Genomic DNA, 17152 nt, shown 5'->3' on the forward strand with positions numbered 1-17152 from the left:
ACACTAGATTCTGCTAGACTTTATTCCCCTGAGTTTAGGCCAAGCCCTTCTTAAAAGCTATACGGACCCTTTCTGGTCTTAAGTCAGTACCTCTTAATCACAGGGCAAGTTATTAACATTCTAGGTGCTCCGTTTCCTCTCTGTTTATGAAGATAAGCTTCAAGCCTACCTTTAAGGGTGGTGTGGATCGTGTTGGTGGGGGCTGGAGAAGCACCTGGCACGGGCTGCTTGTCCTGGTTAGCCTGGGGATGGGCTGGCCGTGGGGAAGTACACACCTGGGACCCTCTGAAAAAAGTGAAGGACCCTGTCCCCAGAAATGCACCTACATATGCACCTGCGATCTTGCACACAGCTTCGGCCTCAATGCTTTCACAACATCCCAAAGTCCACGCATGGCTCCCTGGAGGTCCTTGGACACCAGCTTGTCACCCCTTATTTTAGATACAGTACTTAACAGTTATTCAAGCTGACTTTAACCAGGACAGCATAAGGACTGAGTAGAGCTGGCTTTAGAGAAGAAATTAATGGATGACAGGAAACATTAATCAAAGACAATCTTTTGGAGTGGAGTTAGGAAAATGATGAGATTCTTAACATTATATAAGATATGTACGTTTACATATACTCATATGTATCAGATATTAACAAACACACACACATAAACACTTTTCCCTGGCCCTAAAAAAAACTGTAAAGCTACATATTTCTTAAATATGAGCCGGAATAGGTGAACACAGCTGACTAGAACCCAAAGAAAACTGTTAAGAAAGGAAGCTCCTGGAAGTTAACTGGCACCTACACTGTCCATAAAGTTCCTTGAGAGTAGAAGAGAAAAACCCGGTCTCACTGTATGCAGTGTGTGTGAACACAGCTTCACTGGCCGTCTGTCTCTCTCCACCTCTGCCTCCTCGTCCGTCCCTCAAACTCCTGCCCATGAAATGAGACCCTTGCTGGCTCTCTGGGAGCCCCATGCTTTCCTGGCAGGGCTTCTGCACTTCCTTCTTCCTGGGTGTCCCCAACCAATTCACTCCTCCCGGGACCTGTCCTGACCCTCACACCCTCCTGAGTGCCTCAAAAGCATTTATGCAAAGTAGACTGTCCAACCCCCAGGGCTACACGACCTCACTTCCTGGTGCACCTGCCATCCCTAGCAGTTGGAATGGGGCCAGATTTTTCTGGCTGAAATTCTAGGATCCGAGCACAGAGTCTGACATATGGTAGATGTGTAATCCATATTCCATTCACTGATGAATGACTCTAAAGGTAACCAAGCAGGAAGATATACCAAGCACCAGGAAAACAGCTGCCTTCAAAATGCAGCTCCTTATTTTTCAATAATCTGAAACAAGACTAATTCACTAAGAATTCCAACGTGAATGGCCTCCCAATCAAGGTTCTTAACAGCAAACCTTACAGGTCTGGGATAACAAGGAGGATTACGAATACCACTTTCCCGATAAGTGGTGACAAATACTGTTTTTAAAATGCCTAGCAACCTCCTGAGCTGAGCTTTATAGACCCCGAAGTACCCTCCACCCTCAAGATCTCTAAAGAATAAAAAGGGGTGGGAGTGGTGGCTCACATCTGTATTCCCAGCACTTTGGGAGGCTGCTAGCACTTTGGGAGGCTGAGGTGGGTGGAACACTTGAGGTCAGGAGTTTGAGACCAGCCTGACCAACATGGTGAAACCCCGTCTTTGCTAAAAATACAAAAATTAGCCAGGTGTGGTGGCAGATGCCTATAATTCCAGATACTTGGGAGGCTGAGCCACAAGAATTGCTTGAACCCAGGAGGCAGAGGCTGCAGTGAGCCGAGATTACACCACTGCATTCCAGCCTAGGCAAAAGAGAAAGACTCTGTCTCAAAAAAAAAAAAAAAAAAAGAGAAGAGAAGAGAGAAGAGAAGAGAAGAGGAGGAGGTCAGGAGATCAGTGGCTCATGCTTACAATTCCAGCACTTTTGGAGGCTGAGGTGGGAGGATCACTTAACACTAGGAGTTCAAGACCAGCCTGAGCAACATGGCAAGACCTCACCTCTACCAGAAAATAAAAATAAAAATATTTAAATAAAAAAATAAATATTATCTGGGTGTGGTGGTAAATGCCCATAGTCCTAGCTACCTAGGAGGCTGAGGCGGGAGGACTGCTTGAACCAAGAGTGAGGTTACAGTGAGCTACGATCGCGCCACGGCATTCCAGCCTGGGTGACAGAGTGAGACCCTATCGCTAAAAATACAAAGAAAGATGTGGACAAGAGCCTTTCCTGCAGTATAGGATGTGGAGAGGTGGCATCTGTCCCTCCTGTGTTTCTGCTCAATTGAACACCTACTGTGCCGGGGAGTTCACTTCTCCTTTCTAATCTCTAGAGCATTTCTAATAGAAGCTGTCCCAGTAAGCAGGAATTTAGATTTTCTTCCTCTAAGGCTGGGAACAATGACAAATTTTGCATTTTTGTGAATGGATCAGAAAAATAACAAGTGATCAGTAAATATAAATAAAGCCAGACACGCAACTCTTTCTGACTTCCATGCTCTGGCCAGAAACCCACAGCCTCTGCACACGGCCACAGGGCACCTAAAACTAGAACTGAATCTAGAACCACCCTTCCACTAACTGTGGGTGAAGTTCCATTGCCGTATACCTCAGGATTTTTCCTAGTTTTACAACACACATTCAATTTCCCAGAGTAATGGGGAAGTTCTGGCACCACAGGTGAAAGCGACATACTGGTTTCTGTGAAAGCAAATGAAGCTGCAGCGGGTGCCTGGTGGGGTACTTACTGGTCATGCCGGGTGTCAGGGATGGCTCTGTCCATTCGCAGCTTATCACTCTCCACTTGGTTGAACTTGTTGCGGGCGTAAGGGTCCTGCCCGGAGCGGACCATCGTCCCTCCAACATAAGCTTCCTGGTTAAAGTCTGGCCACCGTACTTTCCCTAAAAAGAGCAGAGCAGAGCGTAGGGATGAGGGAAAATGTGATCAGGTGCTCATCACAGAGACTGCAGTAAGTGTTAACTCAAGAAATCACATCCGTGGCTTCTTCACATAGTGGCCATTTTAAAAAAACTAGCTGAAAACAGCACAAGCAAGCATCATCCTGTCTACAAGCCAGAGAACAGGAAATTGCAGGTTTGCCGTTTACAGCGTGAAAGTTAAAGGCTTGGTGTACAGGCATCTGTCCAGTGAACAAAGTAAAATCAAAGTACCCGTAACTGTGGCATCATTCGTGTTCTCTATAAAAGGAGATATTCTCAGCTTGTCCCACCTTTCCAGGGATTATAATGTTGACATTATCTCAGGTAGGGTGAAGAAGATCGTCTATAAACTACACATAAGGTATTCCATCATGTAACATCAGGTAACACAAAAATAAATGTTTATACAAAAAATAACCCCTAAGAACAGGATATCAAAACGCCCTCTGGTGAGACCTTGTCAAGGGGTCCTCTTTGCAGCTTAGTTAGTATGCCTGACCCCACGGGGAGAAAGTGAAGGATGTGGCTCCCAGAGGTGTCCCCACATGCACAGCAGGGGCCTGGCCATTCCTAACACCCACATCATACTTGTTCTCTTCCTGGAAGGAAGGAAGCCAAGGCAGCCTGCCTGCCCCCTGGCACTGGCCTGAACCCTAGAATGCCAAGCACAAGGTTCTCCAAGAACACACCCCTGCACTGAGGAGCCCTACCCTAGGGTAGAGGCAGTGGTGGTGACCAAGGAGCACTGAGGGGAGAGCACTGCTGGCGAGTGACGTCAGGATGAGCCCAGGTGTAATAAAGGCAGAGCCAGAAAAAAGCACGAAGGCAGGACACTCAAACAGCAGAAGAAAGGTGGAAGGAGAGGCAGACTTGAGGCAAGGAGAACATATATGATTCTGGTTAACCTGGGTTTCAATCAAGCACCATTCACTTTGCTACCTATATGATCTTGGATATGTTATTCATTGTTTGAAATTAAGTTTCCTACAAAATAAGTAAACAGAATAACAAAAGGTTCTTCATGAGGACTTAATGGCCTATGATGTTCCATTTCATAGACATGACAAACTAAAAAATAATAATAAACACCACCAACAACGCTGTTCACATGAAACTCATACATTTTCCAGTGGCTGGAACTGCCATGAAGAAACATAAGGCTGTTATGGGGGCAGGGAGCACAGGGTTCCAGTTCTTTATGGGGTGGTCTGGTAAGGCCTAACAAGATGATTTTGAGCAGATAACTGAACAAAGGCAGGGTGTGGGCATGCAGCTCTCCGGGAGAATAGGGCACTGCAGTGCAAAGGTCCTAGTGTGGGCATGAGCATGCCCATTCAGGAACCAGCCAGGAGGCCAGTGTGATGAAGGAGCATGCAAGAGCCTGGCCGTCAGAGCCAACATTGGAGAGGGGAAGGCACGGCTGCTGGCAGCTACACGGAACAGGGAAGCAAGGGGGAGACAGCTCTTCTGCAGCATGTCAACTCTTGGATCATGCAGTTGACCCTGAAAACACGGTATGATAATAGCATGTGTACCTCCGTATCTACTTTCCCAACAGAAATCCCTCATTACACAATTGAAGGACCACTGTGTTTCTTTCTCTATTTCAGAGATGAGGAAACTGAGAATCAGTTACATGTAATTTGTTCAAGACAGAAGAGTAAATTTTCTATCTAAAAGCTCATCTGCTTCTTGTTGCAACTGTCCTGCGAGGTCAGAACCCCCATCTCATCACAGCTGGTTGCCGTGGAAATGATGCTCAGGGGGGTCACAGAAGCCTGGCCTCTCAAACAGAAAATCAGTTCCAAAACCCACGAGCCTGGCTACAGCAATGATACCACGGCCCCAATAAACAGCTGCCTGCGGAGCCAGCCAAGGTGTCAGCATTTTCTTATGCCTCAAATAAAGTGTTTGCAAAACGTTTTACTGGAAACATGTGTTCCGTGCAAAGCCCATCCTAAAAACACTGCCTTCACCCTCATATATTTTCAAGGATGAGAAGAAAAATAACACCCACCTGTGCTCAAGAACGAGCAGCCTCGACTCCTCGCCAGTGAGTTTATCCTTTCACGGACTAATACAAAAGAGGCTTTGAAGCCTTTGTTAAAATTGAAACCAGCAGCACCTACGGCAGAATTCCAATGAGCTGGTTCTAACAAACGTGTTTAATGTCCTGAATACCCTGCACCACGGAACTTTGAACTATGGAATAAAGAACCATGACGGAGTCCCATGCACAGCCAGAGAAGAGACCGCCACCTGAGAGGTTTCAACCTACCATGTAACTCTTACAGCCTGCTTGCTTCTCACCGGTGTGCTGGGGACAGCAAGGTCTGAGGACTCTGGTTGGTGTGGACCTGTGTGCAAGGAGAGCAGTGGCCATGGGACAAGGCCTCTGCAGAGCTCCTGAAGCTTCCATCCCATTTCCACCCAAACATCTTTTTGTGCTCTCACATCCCCACCTCACTTCTGGAATTAGACCATCACAGCACAGGGTTTGCAAGACATCTAATGCCAATCAGTCACAGGGTGGCTCAGACTCTGGCCTGCGGTGCATGCCAGGTGACTCCACGTGAGGTGTCATGCTAGATCCCGCAGGGAGAATCAGCACACACAGGCCCGTGACCCATGCTGTGGACTCTGTGGACTTCATGTTCTAGGAGATGGAAGGAGACAGACAAGAATCAAATGATTGTACTAGGCTGGGTGTGGTGGTTCATGCCTGTAATCTCAGCACTTTAGGAGGCTGAGGCGGGTGGATCACGAGGTCAGGCATTCGAGACCAGCCTGGCCAACATGGTGAAAGCCTGTCTCTACTAAAAATACAAAAAATTAGCCGGACACGGTGGCAGGCACCTGTAATCCCAGCTACTCGGGAGGCTGAGGCAGGAGAATCGCTTGAACCTGAGAGGCGGAGGTTGCAGTGAGCCCAGATCGCGCCACTGCACTCCAGCCCGGGCGACAGTGCAAGACTCCGTCTCAACAAAAAAGAATCAAATGACCGTACTAATAAATGTATCAATAAAAACTGAGCTAAGTGCTCTGAGGGTGAGAAATGAAGCATCTAACGGAGGAATCTTATCTAGACTGGGATAAGATTCCACCCCTGGTTTCCCTGCAGAAGGAATATTTGTGCTGAGATATGAATCATGAGTAAAAAATGAACTAGGAGAAGCCCTTAAAACCTCAGAAAAATAGTATCTTTCTTCAGTACCCAAAGACTACATGAGCCTACTTAGCGGTACCCTGCCACACCCCCTTCCTTTGACACAGGAGCATCTTCAACAGGACCCTGGTGTGGGCCCTGCCTTGCCTTGCAGCAAACTCCCCGAGACACACCGCCGTTTTACTAGAGACAGACTACCAAGAGTATTTCTTTCATAAAAGCTGAGCAGTACTGGAATACTACAGGGGCTTTCAAGTTTGCTTGACAATGACATACATTTAACACCGTGACCCAGGTGTCACAATGCAAACATACACACCCAACTGATACAAAAGTCTCACAACGCCAAACTTGCCCTCACTACATGTGATGAACAGATCTATTTTTGCTTTAGGTATCTCTCGAAACTGGCTTTACCACCTAATAATGGGTCACAACCCATAATTTGAAAAACGCTAAGCTAAAGAACCATTACTAAAATTGGTTATTTCTGTACTATATAGAATTGCTAGGTTGAAGCCACCCCTGGAGGCAAAGGCAGGAAAATCCATGGAGAACAAGATTTGTAGAGAGCACATGCGTCCCAGCCCAACCCCAAGCAGACAGGGACGTGGCGAGAGGTAGAGAGTGGGGTTATGAGTTAGAGGTTAGAGAGAAACAGCCACAAAACAACCAACAAAACGTCTGAATATATCACCTTCCTAAAAATATGACATCCATACATCATCTTGTGCTTTTACCATCTCTTTAAAAATCTTTAAAAATAGTTCTGGAAATTAAAGAGCTTTAGAAAATAAAAATATATGAGAATCTCGGGAAAATGGACTTGGCTAAGCAGAAGCAGCTGATGGAAAATACTTCAAAGATATAACATTTTACATGAGGAGGCAGAAACTAGCTTCATCACCCAAGATGACAGGAAAATAAAACATACATTTAAATAACATGAGAAAGGTATTTAAATAACATGAGAAAAGAAAGACAAAATTACCCTAAGAAGGGCTGTGAAAACAGTTTGCTTATTAAATAAGGTTATGAAAATATTTTTGATGAAATTTCTTTCCAGAAGATAAATTTCTCTTAGATGTGATCTTTGAAACCAAAGAAGGAATTGTTTGACCTTACCAGCCTTGAAACCCCTGATGTGGTGAAAATGAGAAGCTTACAGCTGATTATTCTGCAGACAGAACAAGTCACCTGTCTGCAACCCCATGCCGACCTACCTGAGCTGGAATGAGGACTGCACTAGTCCCAGCCAAACCCTCAGGCAGTCCCACAGACTGCCCTGCTCCCCACATGCATGGCCATGTCCTTTGAGAAGCAGTCCGCCCACAAGGGTCTCGCTGTCCTGGGTTGCTGTCCCGCACACACTACTTCTCACATTCTCCTGGGCTGCTGTCCCGCACACACCACTCCTCGTATTCTCCTGGGCTGCTGTCCTGCCCGCGCCACTCCTCACATTCTCCTGGGCTGCTGGTCCCGCCCGCGCCACTCCTCACATTCTCCTGGGCTGCTGTCCTGCCCCTGCCACCCCTTGTATTCTCCTGGGCTGCTGGTCCTGCACACGCCACTCCTCGTATTCTCCTGGACTGCTGTCCCGCACACACCACTCCTCGTATTCTCCTGGGCTGCTGGTCCTGCCCGCGCCACTCCTCACATTCTCCTGGGCTGCTCTCCTGCCCGCACCACTCCTCATACTGCTCCAGGCTCCCCTTCCCACCCAGGTGAAGACAGAGCTCCTCACCTCACAGACTTAGCCTCGCCCGCAGCACCCCAGCATTCCACATGCACAGTCCGCAAGCACCTGTCAACGGCTTTACTACTGAGGGTCGCGTCCTGGGTCGAAGGTACCGAAGGCTGACTGTGAAAAGGAATCCAATCCTGCGTGTCACTGGGAGGAACGCAGCTTCGTGTTACTTCTTACACATCTCATAGCTGCGCGCCGATCCAGCCGCATCTGAGACATGCTGTGGTCGTGCGCCGGACGCTTACTCCTACGCCTCTTTTGCTCATTTGCAGGCATTTTTTAAATGTGTTCCACCGCAAAGCCTGTCAGCCCTTCCGAGTCTGCCTACCCCATCAGTCAGATCCCTGGCTGGAGCACGGGGGAACAGAGGGTGCGGAGCTGGCCAACGGGGGTCCAGGCCAATGCTGTGTCACTGATTAGGATTCAAGGACTTGAGCAGAGGAGGAGCCAAACACACGCACACACGCACGCGCGCAAACACACAGCACAAAATCCAAGCATGAGGGTGAGCCTGGCTCACTGACTCCCTCTGACACTCTGGTCTGTATAAAATGGAAATAATATTCCACTTCTGGGGTTGTTATAACAACTAAATGAGATGACCACAGCAAAAGTCCTACACTACTAACTCTGATATAAATTCACTGATAGTTACAGGCAGAAATGACGACAAACAGAATGCCCCGGCCTCTCTGATGTAACCCCCTATGCCCTCACCCAGAAAGCACTGCTGGGAACCACCCAGCCACCAGGCGCTCTGTGACACCCATGAGGGGTGTCCCACTTTGCAACTGACCCCGGGAGGTGAGCAGGAAGCATAGAGGGAATCCCTGCCTTCTTCTTGGGGTTCCTGTGGGCTCTGCCTAGGTGAGCAGGGGTGCGGACCTGCGGATGCACTGAATTCCTGCCCTGCCTCACCCACGAGTACCTCCCGCCCTCCCCACAGTGCTGTGAGAAGACAGAAGATGGGGCCAGTGGATGATTTCACCTACGTTTACACTTGTAACCTTCCATTTCCATCTGCTGCTCCCAAGAAACACCTGGAAATAATAACTGAACGTCACTCTCTGCTTGTTTCAGGCAGGGGGAGATGTGAGACAGGTCCCATGTCAGGTGGAGTGGGGAGAAAGAGAGGCTTGCTCTGAAGCCAGGGGTGTTAGCGCTCGAAAGAGGAATAGTCTGGACATAGCCTACTTTACAAAATGGAAATGCCAGGGGCCTACTCTAAGAGAAAATTAGTTTTACTATCAGTCATATCATGATCAGTTAGGTCCTTACGTTTTCCACTTAAGCTGTTTTTAACATTCCTTGGCGGTACTGGGTCTGAGAAACCCCAGGACTGTGCAGAGACGGGAAGCACCAGCCCTCTGCCCCTCACCTGTGCATGTCATGGGCACCTTCTTTTGCCATTTTCTCCTGCTCCCTGCATCACCCAGAGGGCTACTGAGGGCCACAAAGCCTCTGGGGGCTCCTACACAGATGCCGAACTTCTCCTGCTCAGTGGGGATGGTGTGAAGAGAAGTGGGACCTGCCTGCTGACAGCAGCTTGTGTGCTGGATGGGGCGAGAATGCAGGAGCCTGTGTCCCCGGGTGGAGCTGTATCTTCCCATCTCCTGGTGAGATCCAGACCCACCCTCTCTCAATCCTAGGGTTAGAAGAATACTAAAGGGATGTCTCGCACTTGCTGTCCTGAGGAATGTATGGGTGACCTAAAAATACAGACGTTTTATTTTGGGTCTTAATTTTGGAGAAAAACAATCCACCACCCTCTATTTCCCCAAGTTGAACAGAACAGCCCAGTACAGTGAAAATGCCAAGCCTGAGCAAATGTACAGAAATTAACAAACGCCTCACTGGAAAGACCCACCATCCAATAGTGCGGAGGAGATGGGATAGCTCCATAACCAAAGTCAAGGTTCCAAGAAAGCCCCGGAGAAGGGGCACTGGGCCTGGGTCTCGAAGCGTGAGCAGGAGCCTGCCAGATGCAGGCGGGATGTAACGGAAGACACCTGGAGACAGGGAGACCCAGGAGGGAGGGATGGCAGGCGGGAGGTGAGGGGGCCCCGTGCCCAGTGGCTGCAAATCCTCTAGCCCGGGCTGAAGTACTCAAACCTTACTCTTCACATTCTAGAGCGCACAGGATATTTGGAGCAAATGAGTGCTGATCCACTTCACACTCTAGGAATGTGCCTCTGGCTGTGGAACAAAGGATGCTCAGACGGGAGACGAAAGCGAGGAGGCTGAGTACCCCGGTGCAAGCGTGTACAGCCCAGTGCACATCTGCCCCTGCTCATGAAGGCCCTGCCCCTATCTGAGGATGTGTTCCCAGCCAAATGGCATGTCACCTCCAAGCCAGCCCAGCCCCTGCAACTGCAAGCCCCAAACCCACGTCCAGGTCTCTGCTCAACTCCGGCCTGCGTGGCCAGCAGTGCCTCCCCAGCATTTCCTCCTCCTCCAGGAGGAGCCACAGTGGAATCTGTGGCGGGGCAGGCATAGCACCTCTCAGGAAGGCTGTCCCGCTTCCACTAACCTGGCTAACACTGCATTACTGTTTTGTCAGTCCCGTCTGCAACCCCAGAAGGTTTACCTGGGAACCCTTACTAAACCTGGTCTTCCCAGCCACGCCCGCACCACCAATGCTGTGCATACTTACAGATAAGATGGGGCCACTGTGATGTTGTGTCTACCCCTCCTGCCGGCTGAGCTGCCTCTCAATGTGGCTACCTCCTCCAGGAGCCCTCCCTGGGGTCCCCAGTCACTGCCTCTCTGCACGCTTTCTCCTTTCTTTCTCCTCTCTCTGCAAGCCTCTTCCTGTCTGCTCACACAGAGCTCCATCCCAAACACAGCTTTTCTAAAACCCTCTTGCCAGGGGGCCTTGTAAGTGCTTCCACTCTTCTGTCTAATAACTCGAAATTCCACTGAGGCTAGAGCTCAGGTTTAACCACATCTAATTGCTGCTGAACACAGGAACAAACACAGAGACAATGGTGTTTGTTCCTGCTCTGCCAGCACCTCAATGACTCCCAAGTCACTCCCCAGAAATCGGAGCCACCTCTCGGGTTCTAGCTGTGCCCTCTCTGTCTTGACCTTGGTCTGGACTTGGAGACACATTCACTGAAAGCCATTTAAAATGAGTCCTGTCTCTCTCCACCTGACTCAGGCTTCAATATCCTTCTAACCTTGTTTGCTGTACCCTTTTCAGTTTGGAGATCAAGTCTGGACAGAGAAGATGGAGGCCCACTGGGAACGGGCAGGCTCTGCTTCCTCTCCCTGCGTAGCTGGGATGCTCTTCTAGCTCTCTCTCCTCCCCTTGTGTCCACAGGCCTATGCTTGTCATCTCCAACACTGACCCCTCCGCACGCACTGGAATCGGCTGCCACAGCTCTCTCTGCTCCCCATGGTGGAGGGGGGCCCAGCCCAGAAGCTGCTAGGCAGTGCACTTCAGTAATGAAAATGAACATCCTGCTAAGCCCTATAGGTGTTCCTGCAACTTGTTCTGACACTGTTCCCAGAGGCCTGTGGCACTGTGGGGAGACTGTCCCTCCCTTCCTGGTCACCTTGCAGCTGCATCTGATGTCTGATAGCAAATGGAGGCCAGTCCATTTGAAGGGCTGGGCTAACAGCAAGAGGAAGTGAGATTCCTTGCCCACTACCTTTGGAATGACGGCCCTAAGGCCTTCCCTTCTTATCCCTGTAGCCATGAAAAACAATGTATACAGTCAGAGAGGGAATGAGCCCAGGTTAATTCTTCTGCCTCTGGGAGAGAAGGGCCAGGACCCGGACAGACAGAGCAGACCTACGGTGGCCTGACAAGTCCTGGCTCTGGACTCTTGCAGGAGAAGGGGGTCCTAAGGCTGGTGTTGGAGGAGAACTTCCTGCCACTTATCTGCTGGTCCATTCTGCAGGACACATCCCTGCCCACTGTCCTGACTCAGCCACTACCCGGCCACTGCTCCCTGGGTTATACAGACTTCAGGCCCAACAATTTTTTCTTTTTTTTCTTCCCCATCTTTGACTTAGTTGGCATGCCTCCCCATTGATACTCTTCATCACACCTGCTATCGTTCACGGCACAAGGTTTTGTGCTTTGGTACTTCCTTGGGTACAGAGTTTCTTCTACCTCCTGTAACCCATCCACCAGCCTCTGAGTTATAGTTACCTTTTCAGAATGTGTTTTTTCCTGGTTTCGTTTTGGGAACTTTTCTCCCTATCTTATCGAGGCTGGAGAGCAGCACGGCATCCCTCGAGCAGAGAGTGGCTGGCGACTATAACTGCACGGTCCATGGTGCCTGGGAGTGGAGGCCGACCGAGCACAGGCACTGAGGCCCTGGGAAGGGTGCTCCGGGCCTCGCCAGCATCAGCTCTGTGGCTGACACTCTAGGACCTGGTTGTGGCCAGAGACACAGCCAGACAGGGATCCTAAGTGTCACTCAGGACACCATTTCCATGGGACAGTTCATTCTGGGATCCTAATAACCAATCCTCAAGTGAACTTTTTGAAAAAGACGCTTCTATCATCAGAGGACTATTTGCATTTGGATGACTTGTTCAAATAAACGTTGGTTTAAAACAATGCTACCATTCCAAACAATGCCACTTCTTTCTTAATATTTTTGTTTTTACTAAACCTCATATTTGAAGGAAAAAAAAAAAGATAGAAACCTATTAAACTGACCCTTCAAAGAATTAACATCACAAAGCACATGAAGACCCAAGCACACAGAGGCTCATGCAAACCCCAGCACAGACAGGCATGCGCACACCCCAGCACACAGAGGCTCACGCACAGGCACATGCACAAATGCGGTCTTTAGAGGACTCTCAGTTGCGACTGTCCTTCAGCAGCAGATCATGACGTTCTGACATATGTTCCTGGACAAAGAGCTGTCATCTACTACCCGCAGGTGTACAAGGGGAGGGGAGGGATCTTCCTGGACGCAGGTCCCATCGTGCAGGAAACTGAGAGTCTCAGTGGATTCAGGCTGCAGGAGGCTTCAGGATTCTGTACAGGTATTCAATGTTGTACTGCAACTCTTCATTCAAATCCTCCCCAGGAAAGACAGCTTAAACAAATGTAAAGCTACCCTACGTAAAACAGAGCAACCGCTGGGAAAGCAGCCAAGGAAGGAAAACAGAATGTATTTAATATCAAAGGACAAGGCTCTCAGATTTATTTTAACCTCTTGGTTGATCTCAAATTGAATGTAATTTTACTGTGCTTAAAAGGAAAAAAAAAATCCTAATATTCTTCCTCTAGAAGGTCATAATGCTACACCATGAAAGAAAAGACGAGGGCTAGGCCAGGATTACAAACAAATAGATCCATTTCAATTACAAAGGCCCATAAATTATGCTTTAGTATTTGTCACTGGATATCTGGTATCACAGGAAATTGTCTTCACCTGTGAGAAACCATCTCTTGAAGTAAGGAATCCCACATATCCATGATTAAAGATAAAAAAATAAGGAAATCCAAAGAAGTGATTAAAAAGTTATTTAAAAGAAAACCTAAGAAAATATCAGATGTTATAGAGGAAACAGTTTTCATTTGTTTAAAATTATCTGTGCTATCAAAACAACTAAAACTATACCACAAAACAGTATCAAATTGATGAAGTGCAGTAAATCTTCACGTACGAACCATCATGTATCTCTTCTCCAAACCTGAAATGAAAATTCTTCATTTTCCCTGATATGTTGTAGTACCTAACCATAATAAATTTAGCCTATTATACACGGTCTTGACCAATCTTCTTTTTTTTTTGAGACGGAGTCTCACTCTGTCACCCAGGCTGGAGTGCAGCCACCAGATCTCAGCTCACTGCAAGCTCCGCCTCCTGGGTTTACACCATTCTCCTGCCTCAGCCTCCCAACTAGCTGGGACTACAGGCGCCCGCCACCTCGCCCGGCTAGTTTTTTTTTTTTTTTTTTTTTTTTTTTAGTAGAGACGGGATTTCACCATGTTAGCCAGGATGGTCTCGATCTTCTGACCTCGTGATCTGCCCGTCTCGGCCTCCCAAAGTGCTGGGATTACAGGCTTGAGCCACCGCGCCCAGTCCAAACTTCTTTTTCATCTTAAATATCAGAAATAATATCAAAGTGAATCTACTGCCCAGAATCCCAGCCAAGAGATGAAAAAGACAGAAGGAGAGAAAGAGAGCGTCTGTTAACCAGTGACTACTTGGTCTGCTACTTCACACAGGACCTTGTCCACACCATAACATAACCATGTCAAATATGATGGTTTCCACTTTACAAGTTAGGAAACTAAGGCACAAAAGTTAAACTTATCCAACATATCACAGCTGTAAGATGATGGAACGACTCAAACTCCTAATTATGCCCAATCTGTGTTCCCTCCACTGCACCCGACAACTCACTTTTAAGTGGGGGAAACTGAAGTGAAACACCAAAAAGCAACCCTGCATGCCTGTGCAGTTCCCAGCTGCCCAGTCCCCTTTCAGGTGGCAGTGCCAGTCCTGTCTCCACCCTGGAGCAACTGAGTCTCTGACTTTGAGAGTACGTGTTCCTGTCTCTGAAACCCTGGCACCACCTGTTGTTGGATTCAGGAGGAACTGTGGACATCGTCTCTCCAGGTGTGAAAATTTCTCCATTACAGTCCCCAGTGTCCAGCCACAGCTTAAGAGGTGCTGAGCATGGGGAGCCTCCCATTTCAAAAGGCAGCTGTTTCACTGCACAGCGAGAACTGTTGGTGGGGGCTTCCTCAGATGAAAACGAACACTGCTTCCTGGACAGGCACAGTGGCTCATGCCTATGACCTCAGCACTCTGGGAGGCTGAGGACGGGGGATCACTTGGGCTCAGCAGTTCGAGATCAGCCTGGGGAACACAGCGAGATGCTGTCTCTGCAGAAAAACTTAAAAATGTGTCTGGCTTGGTGGCACATACCTGTAGCTATGTGGGAGGCTGAAGCAGGAGGGCTGCTTAAGCCCAGGAGTTCGAGGCTGCAGTAAACTACGATTGCAGCACTGCACTCCAGCCTGGGTTGGTGAGACCCTGTCTCAAAACAACAGAAACAAAAAAAAGCTTCCCTCCAACTTCTACTCAAATACAAAAAACAGAAGTCTTAAATAAAAAGAGAAAAAAAGTCATCGACCTCTTTTATATGGTAGCCTTTCAAATATTGGGGCATCACGCTCCCACTTCCCCTTGGAAGCCCTTCTGTAAAAACATTCACAGTTGCTGCACGTGTTCCTCATCAGACACTGCTTCCGCTTCCTCAAAATCAAAGTCACTGTTAGCTGGACTAACCAGTTTATCATCATCCCTGAACACTCTGTGCTCTGAAAAGAACAAAACACTTCAGCTATGGGGTGGCAGCCCAGAGAACACTGGATGTCATGTGACTGCTTCTGGACATTGTATTTCGACTAATAAAGCTTAAGATAACTATTTTCAAACAGCTCCATTACATTTCTGGTTACTGATCTCAGCCCTTGGTCTCCACTTTCTTGATTGTTGGAACGGGAGAAAGACAATGGAAGACTTGTTCTTCAATGTTGGCTAGAGTAAGATAATAGGCCCCCCATGGAAGACAAAATGGCAACTAATATTAAAAAATGCATGCATTGCCATTGACCCTGCAATTTCACTTTTAGGAATTCATTTCAAGAAAATAATCATGGACATACAAAGATTTACCTCTCAGGATACTGGCTGGAACCCCTCTTTATGTCCCACAACAAAAAATAAGTTCAATGAGCTGACGGCCGTGGAGATATTGACGCCATTAAAATGCTATAGGAGATGTTTATGGACATGAAAAGGAGTTCCCGATATATCGCCCAAGCGGAGATGGTACACCACGGTGCTGCATTTGTAAAAATGTAGCTGTAAGCAGATGGTAGGGGACTGCCCGTAGGAAAAGGCCCCATTTCAGGAGAGAAGAAAGAGGAGGGTGGCCCCCTGATCAGGGAGCCAAAGCCCATGAGGGGCTCTGAAAGAGAGATGGGCATGTGTGTAGAGGCGTCTCAGCAAATCCCCCAAATCTACTGAAATGTTAGTCACCTTGTGGATGACCTGAATTTTCATAGAAATTCATGGAAAGACTGGACTTTGAATGTGGGATAAAACTCAGGACCTGTTGTCAGAGAGGCCAAATGCTTCAGGAGCATTTGGTCCCAGGAGCCAACTCTAAGAAATTGCGTGCAGGGCCTGAGGCTTCAAGTGCCTGGGTCTCGGCACGTCCCATGCAGAGGAGACCCCTTCGTCTCAGCGATGGGGGCAGCACAAGACCTGGGTATGCGTCCAGGGCAAGTATGGAGGCACATGTGGTGGGAGAGGAATGGTGGTTATTTCTGGATGGTAGAATTATGAATATAATTTTCTTATTTTTGCTTATTTGAATTTCTAAAACCTACAATACACATATTGCTTGCTTTTTAAAAGATGCTTCCCTGAAGACACTGACAGCCACTTATTTTCCTTATGACAACACTGTGTACTGGCCTCAGGCCTGGCTCATGGAGACCTATGTAGATTTCGCTCCCTACAAGTGTCACACGGTTCCACCCCAGACAACATGTATCACAGGGCACATGGTTCACAGAGACCAGGAAGGGAATTCTGACCCACAACATGGGTAAACCTGGAGGAATTATGCTAAGTGAACAAGCCAGAGATAAAGGACAAGTACTGTAAGGCTGTACTCATATGAGGGACCCAGAGGAACCAAATTCATAGAAACAGGAATACCAGGGCCTGCGGGAGGCAGGAGTGGGACACTGGAATTGCACAGGTAGTTTCCATTTTGCAAGATGAAAACAGGTCTAAAGATGGATGGTGGTGATGACTGCACAACACTGTGAATGCGCTTAAAGAAAACAGACCTGTATGCTTAAAAACACTTAAACTGGCAACTGTAGCGTTATGCATCTTTTACCACAATTAAAAAAGATAAATGCACAATGCCAAAACCCATTAAGTCACCTAGAAACACAAAGGGTTGAGGAACATTTCTCTCTGATGCTGCAGCAATGCTGAACAAATAACACAAGTGGTTCATCTCATCTTTCTTCCGGCAGGTGGGAAGTAGAAAAGCTAAAACATCTCTGTTAGGATCGGTGGCAATTCACACCCTGGATTTAAGTTCTCTTAACACATTTCATCATTCCCGTTTCATTCATCTTTACGTGAACATCAGCCATTTCTGTTCTGAGAAATCCACTGTCTGGGAAAACTGAACCAGCAACACATCGGGGAGGGGTGGCTGGGATGAAGACACAGCCTAGGACCGGGATGGGGGGCTG

The 17152-nt window shown here is 48.0% G+C and overlaps 1 protein-coding gene across 1 annotated transcript in view; it reads right to left on the reverse strand.

Moving 5' to 3' along the window:
- GALNT2 (polypeptide N-acetylgalactosaminyltransferase 2) overlaps window positions 1-17152 on the reverse strand; it is a 214139-nt gene that overhangs the window by 74917 nt on the left and 122070 nt on the right. The window contains exon 3 of the mRNA XM_023191779.2: window positions 2779-2932. Coding sequence (XP_023047547.1) covers window positions 2779-2932 — 154 coding nt within the window. The remainder of the gene's footprint in view (window positions 1-2778; window positions 2933-17152) is intronic.

This window comes from Piliocolobus tephrosceles, chromosome 1, assembly GCF_002776525.5.
Source record: "Piliocolobus tephrosceles isolate RC106 chromosome 1, ASM277652v3, whole genome shotgun sequence".
Lineage (NCBI taxonomy): Eukaryota > Metazoa > Chordata > Mammalia > Primates > Cercopithecidae > Piliocolobus > Piliocolobus tephrosceles.